This window comes from Astyanax mexicanus, chromosome 11 (genome assembly GCF_023375975.1).
Source record: "Astyanax mexicanus isolate ESR-SI-001 chromosome 11, AstMex3_surface, whole genome shotgun sequence".
Lineage (NCBI taxonomy): Eukaryota > Metazoa > Chordata > Actinopteri > Characiformes > Acestrorhamphidae > Astyanax > Astyanax mexicanus.
Genome location: NC_064418.1, coordinates 29,738,852 through 29,745,441, shown reverse-complemented (window position 1 = coordinate 29,745,441; position 6,590 = coordinate 29,738,852). Strand labels below are relative to the sequence as shown.

Below are 6,590 nucleotides of genomic sequence, written 5' to 3'. Positions count from 1 at the left end.
CAGTATTTAGCATATGCCATCTTCTATGTGCTTTTAACATACATTACTGACCAGCCACGGGGGCTCTGGGTGGTCCAGCGGACTAAGGCGTTGCCACTATATGATCAGAAGATCGCTGGTTTGAATCCTGATCATGCAGCTTGCCATTAACTTCCAGAGCCCTGAGAGAACACAATTGGCCTTGTTCTCTCTGGGTAGGAAGATATCACTTTCTCCTCACATCACTCCAAAGGGTGATGTCAATCAGCACAAAGCATCTGTGAGCTGATGTATCAGAACTGAGTCGCTGCATCTTCCTCCGAGTGTGCTGTGATGCTACTTGGTAATGCTACATCAGCAGCAGTTTGAAAAGGGCCGGTGATTGTCTTCACATGTGTCCTAGGAGGCGTATGCTAGTCTTAACCCTCCTTGTTTTACGGCATTACTCCTGATGGGGGACATACATCTGGTTAGCAGCTGGTTGGGTGAAACAATTAGCCGGATAAATTGGGAGAAAAATAGGAGGAAATTAGAAAAAAAAAGTTATTGCCCAGCCAGCAGCACCAAGAAGAGTTTAAGCAAAGTTGGTGTAATATCTGAATCTACTTATGTAAAACTATTGTGAAAACACTCTGTTTTACCGGCAGAAGAACCAACTATAGAACACTATAGAAACCCGATTCATAATGCATTCAGCTCACATAAAAAAATTATTTTACATCAGTTGTCAACAAACTACAACAGATATTAGCTCAGAGTGTTTACCACTACACACACATACACATAGGTTTAGTTTTGGCATATCTACATTGTATCCAGATTGGACAGAGACAAAAACCACATTAACCATATTGGATCTGATTTTGCAGATCACCACCAACATTTGAATGTGGTTTGAAATGTGATTGCGATTCAATTTGCACAGATGCGTCTCAGTCACTGTGTGTAAATCAGATTTCAGCATGTCTTTTGTCTTATTCACAATGCGATAAATATCTACCATATCAAAGTAAGGGAAGTAAGGGTCTAAGATGAGTGCCAAAGGTTAACCTAATAACCACAGCAATCCAGCCAGGTACGTTTTTGTAATATCTGTACACACAAATCCAATTTGATCACTTTCAATTCCAATTTGAACAGTGTGGAGAGATCAGATTTTGGAAATAATATTTGATTTGCCTGTAATCTGAACACAACAAAAGACACCTGTCTGCAGGGTTTTAAGGGAACAGGAAGCTAAATGGTCAGAGCGGAGGGTAAGACTGGATTATAACATATTAAGCACACTATAAAACAGTAATGTTTATATGAAAAAAATCACTTCTAAATAAATCAATCCAGAATGTTGCATTGTATAAGGTCGCTATCTGATTATAAACAAGTTTCTCCAAAACAACAACTTTAAAGGTGAGAGATAAAATCTTCCTAACTTTCAATGGAAGACAATGTAAAACAGGTTAATTCATTTTAATTAGCAGAATTTCTTTTGGTCCATTCCAGAAATCTTGACACAGTATAAGGAACAGCTTGATTGTAGTCTGTTATGTTGTTATGTTGTCTTCGCTATAATGAACTAAACTGAACAAAATGATCAAACTAAATGGAGCTAGTTTACACCTGGACTGGTCCTATGACTTATTCATAGTAATCCAATCATGCGGATCAGGAAAACAAAAAGGTTTACTCAAGCATGTGTGGCACCTCTCTAGAATGCCAGGTTTCATTAGTGGAAAGGCTGTGTAGATTAACAAAGTCGTCAGTTTTATTTTTCATTAAAAAATTGATCAGAACACTAATGGTGTTGCTTTACATTCCTGGACACGCTGTGAACGTGCAACATGATGATACACACAGTGTCCCAGGGCTGATGATTCCCACAGGTACCACTACATTTGTTGGAAAGCTTTTTCATGGAATGCCACTACAGGAAAACAGCAATATGTTCTAGAAATCTCTAATAACATTTGTAAACTGTATTGGTACTGCAGTGGGTAATGACAAAGGCAAAAGATCAGGTGATGTAAAAATATTTTCAGGATGTAAATATTCTAAATAGCGCATGTTAACACTTAGGGTTGGTTTCCCAAACAGGGAATAATCTTAGCCGTTATATTTTGCTTTAAATTAAACATCTACATTTAAAATGCTGTGCAGTCCAAGGCTAGGACTAATCCTTGAGTGGGAATTTGGAAAACAGCCCTTAAACGTCTCCACAGAGCTCAGATAGAAGAGAGTGATCTACACACTGATATAATGGCTAGTGTATGCCTGTAAAGACGCTAATAAGAAATAGCTATGAAAGAGAGACATAGAGAGGCAATTTAGATATAACCTGTATGTAAGGAGCTTATTATGCCAATTCATCATTTTGAGGGACCATCATTTGTCTATTATTATTACCATAATTTCTAAATTCTGAATTTCTGGGGGCCAGAGCATTTTGTTACAGTCACACAAAAACCACACATATACAAAAATGCAACTCCACAACCTTCAAAGGAATTCAATGTAAAAAATATTTTATTCCAAGAGATTTTGGAGCATTTCTATAGGTGAAATTGCCAGATTCACATTAAGACACAAAGTAAAAATGAATATACAAGTTTTTTGTCAGACATTTTGAAATAAACTTTTAAAAAATGAACAATTAGTTTTGCTAAAATACCACAGCAACTGCTATTACTCAGTAAAATTAATTTCAACACATGCATACTGTGGTGGTAAAGACTACTACTATCTTTCCACTATCATGGCACAAACAAATACAACGGAAAAACATTTTCTTACATCCAATACTCAGTTTATTACAGCAAACATGATACAATATAGATGTGAAACAAAACATCCTGTCCGACCAGCAGGTGTGATTTCACACACAGTCCAGCAATCGAGAGTCCAGAGCTGAAACACATGGAGAACATTCACAGCGTCCACCACAGTTTCATTCAGCTTCATTTCAATTTGTTAAGAGAACATTCAGTACATGATTGACTTCTGCAGCTTTACACTACATCAGTCCCGTGATTGGTTTTATAAAACCTCTTAAGTTTCCCTTAAGAAAGGCATTAAGAGATTGGAAGTGGAGTGAGGAGTAAACAGATCCATTAAGCTCCCCTTGAGCATCGTTTCCTTCAGCTCCTCTCACAGCTTAGCCTGAGAGCCATACACTCCCTCAAGTCTAGTATCAAACAATCTGTACTCGGGTATCTGTACTCTTTCCAGTGTACAGAGACAGATAGATAGATAGAGCTGTGAGGAAGAACTGTAAACCTCACACTAATCAAATAAAAAAAATCTAAATTATTGCACACAAACTGTTTTTTTAAATATATATAAGGCATGCACAATTGTGTTGTTTCAGTATCGCCATTGCAAAATGTGCATGTGTAATAGCATATATTGTGTGAGGCAAATTTAATTGCTGTTTAGTACAAAAGAAGAGTTTGCACAGTTCTCACTTAAACCATGACATATTTATCCATTATTTATATTTATTTTACTCAGTTTTTGGATACCAATATATTATTTTGTTTTATTAATATAATGGCAGGTTGGCTTATTGAAATCTGTTGAAAAGGTCTGTATTCTAAAATACTGCAATACAAATTGCAGACAAACATTTTGGACTATCTTTTAAAGTATTCTTATTGGTCTATATAGAACATGAAATTCTGATATAATGTGTAGAACAATAGGCAGATTTACAATGTGACAAAAAGCAATGTATAATTTGTTAATAAAAAACATTTAGGAAATAAACTTGCACAGCCAAATTTATACCAAAAAGAATCTCAACTAATATTATTCAGTTAAATCAGTTATACCAATGGAATAATGTATACTTTATATTTAATATATATTTAGAATATACTTATATATTGTATATTTTAGCTATAACTAAAAATAATCTCTTCATACTGGATTTTTTTCCCCAAATATTGTTTTTTTAGCTTGCATTTTGTTAGCTAAGCTAGCTAGTTAACCATTTTAGCATAAAAGCCGTTGGCTAACTAGTTAGTTAGTAGGTTTATCTTTAGGTGTGGTTGGTAACAAAAGGTTTGGTATATAAATAGCCTATACTGTTGTTACTAGCATATACTGCAATACAAATTGCAGACAAAATATTGAAAAAAACTGTTAAAATATTTAATTTTGTATTTCTTTTGGTCCATTTAAACCATGATATTTAGATATAATGTGTGTAGAACAATAGGCAGATTTACAATGTGACAAAAAAGCAACCGTATAAGTTGCTAATAAAAAAGGTTTTAGGAAATAAAATTGCACAACCAAATTTGTACAAACAAATCTCAGAAATACTGGATTTTTTCCCCCCCGATATTGTATTTTCGTTAGCTAAACTAGCTAGTTAACCATTTTAGCATAAAATCCGTTGGCTAGCAAGTTAGTTAGCAGGTTTATCATTTAACTTCATGTTAACAAAATAAGGTTTGGTGTATATATATATATATATATATATATATATATATATATATATATATATATAGCCTATAAACTGTTGATAAGAGAAACAGAACTACTGAAATACCTTTTTAAAAAGTTTCCCTCTAGTGGGAAAACGACCTATTTGTGAAATATTTATTAGGCTTCATTAGCTAAAAGTTAATTTAGCTAACCTCCATAGGGGAAGTGTTGCTGGCTAACCCGTAAGGGGCTTTTATTGTTCAGCCGGGAGGACGCTGTACCAGAGGGGCTGTGGACAGTCCGCTTCGCGTCCGATGGAGGCAAACATTAAGAAACAGCAGCGCGTTCAGTTCCCCTCCACTTCATCTGTACAGACAGACGGCGAACCCCGGACCTCCCTCCTCTTCACACGGACGAACGGACGGACGGGCGGGCGGAGCGTGGGGGCGAGCCGCGGGGCAGAACCAAGTGTTCCCTGCCCTCGTGCCCGTGCGTAACGGCCCCATGCTGCAGAGCACCCATGGTGCTAATAGGCGCCCACTATAACCGCCTCCACTTCTTTAGACGGCCTGCGGTCCGTCACCAGAAAGTTGATCATGCCCTCTGACTTGATGAGCAGATTACAGCCGAGGAAGAAGATGCCGAAGACCACGGTGAGGGACAGCACGCACATGACGGCGATCTGCACCACGCGCATGATGAACAGAGTCCGCTCGTCCGGCACCGTGGCGGAGAAGCCCTCGTCCGTCACCACCGAGGAGAAATTACAGCAGGCGAACACATCCGCGCTCCGGTTCTGGAAAGCCCCGCCGTCCGTCTGGTTCAGCGCCGAGGCGTTCATGATGATGAAGAAGAAGTCCCCAGCACCAGCTTCTCAAACCGCGCAGATCACCACTGCTTCAGCCTCAGCTTCACAGCGCTCCTCTGGAGTTCCTCACCGGGTGAGAAAAGCTTGGAAAGTGGAGTAAAGTGCGGTAAGATCAGCAGCAGCGCGCGCTGGAGTGGTTCTTTTGCGCACAGCTCTCCATGACGCGCGGAGACAGGTGTCAGTAATAAAGCCAGCAGCACTGGGATATTATACGAGCTGGATTTTCCGCACCTGTTTCTTTCCCAAGCTCCGCCCACTCGGGTCTGATTGGCTGCGCTTAGATTGGTTGTGTGAACTACCTGCCAATCTGTGTGCAGAAGAGGTGGAGTTTGACCCACTACTGATGTAAGAAAAAGTGTGTCCTTTTATAACTGAAGATCTTTCACAATGTACGATTTGTCGATTTATCCAGATATTACATATCTACATTTGACATAAAATGCATTTATTAAGTACTTTCAGTAGCTTTTTGTTAATTATTATGAATTAATATGAGCAATTTGTTTTGGTGAAAATAGCTCAGATATGTTTTTAGGTGCCCGTTAAAAAACACAGTATTTTGCCTCAGTGGAAGAGCACCAGCATTCCAATGCCTAAGCTGCAGTTGACATAGAAGATACTTATCCAGAGGTTGTGGCTAGATCTGATCCAACTGATCCTCCAATGTGTTTTCATCGGTCTGAAGCAGATCAGACAGTAACCCTATTCCTTACCCTTGTACTTATGGGAGGAGTTGGATTATATCCAGCCCCAACCGCTGCACGTGTGGTTCTACCAGGAAGACCCCAGAGGCAAGGGTGCAATAATAACAGCTTTAATTGCGATAGTTTTATTAACAATGTATTAGATAATGAAACAGCATCTAGACCCTAGCAGATCCTGCTGTATGTAGGAGACCGGGGCGGAGCCAACCACCGGGCAGCTGGCAGGACCAAACTGGAGACGGTGGGGAGAGAGGTAGGGAAAATGAAACAGCACCTGGAAGCAGAGAAGGGCGTGTAAAGGGAGGTCTTATAAAGACAGGTGGAAGCTGGTGATTGGTTGAGGTACGAGGGACGAGCCCAGGAGTTTCCTGCTCGAACTAGTGCTGAAGCTTATAGTTTTGCAGCAAGTGGTTTGTGGGCCTGGCTAGGACTTTGGACCTGTTAAGGCCATTTATCAGTATATGCGTCCAATTTTCCTGACTGGCGCCATCTTCCACTGCCTAGATTGCATTTTAATAGTCTAGAACGTATGTACCAAGAACCAGATACGCATCGTTTTGTGATTCACAGAGAAAAAAGCATAACGCCCAGCATTCTTTGTGAATTCAACACTG

The 6,590-nt window shown here is 39.3% G+C and overlaps 1 protein-coding gene across 1 annotated transcript; it reads right to left on the bottom strand.

The window, feature by feature from the left end:
* Positions 1 to 4,476: 4,476 nt before the first annotated feature.
* rprma (reprimo, TP53 dependent G2 arrest mediator candidate a) lies at positions 4,477 to 5,601 on the bottom strand. The gene has a single exon (XM_007253488.3). The coding sequence runs from the start codon at positions 5,243 to 5,245 to the stop codon at positions 4,931 to 4,933; it is 315 nt and encodes a 104-aa protein (XP_007253550.2). The 5' UTR covers positions 5,246 to 5,601; the 3' UTR covers positions 4,477 to 4,930.
* Between the last annotated feature and the right edge of the window lie 989 nt (positions 5,602 to 6,590).

Coding starts and splice junctions, on each gene's coding strand:
- rprma (XM_007253488.3), bottom strand. CDS start 5,245: ATGAACGCCTCGGCGCTGAACCAGACGGACGGCGGGGCTTTCCAGAAC.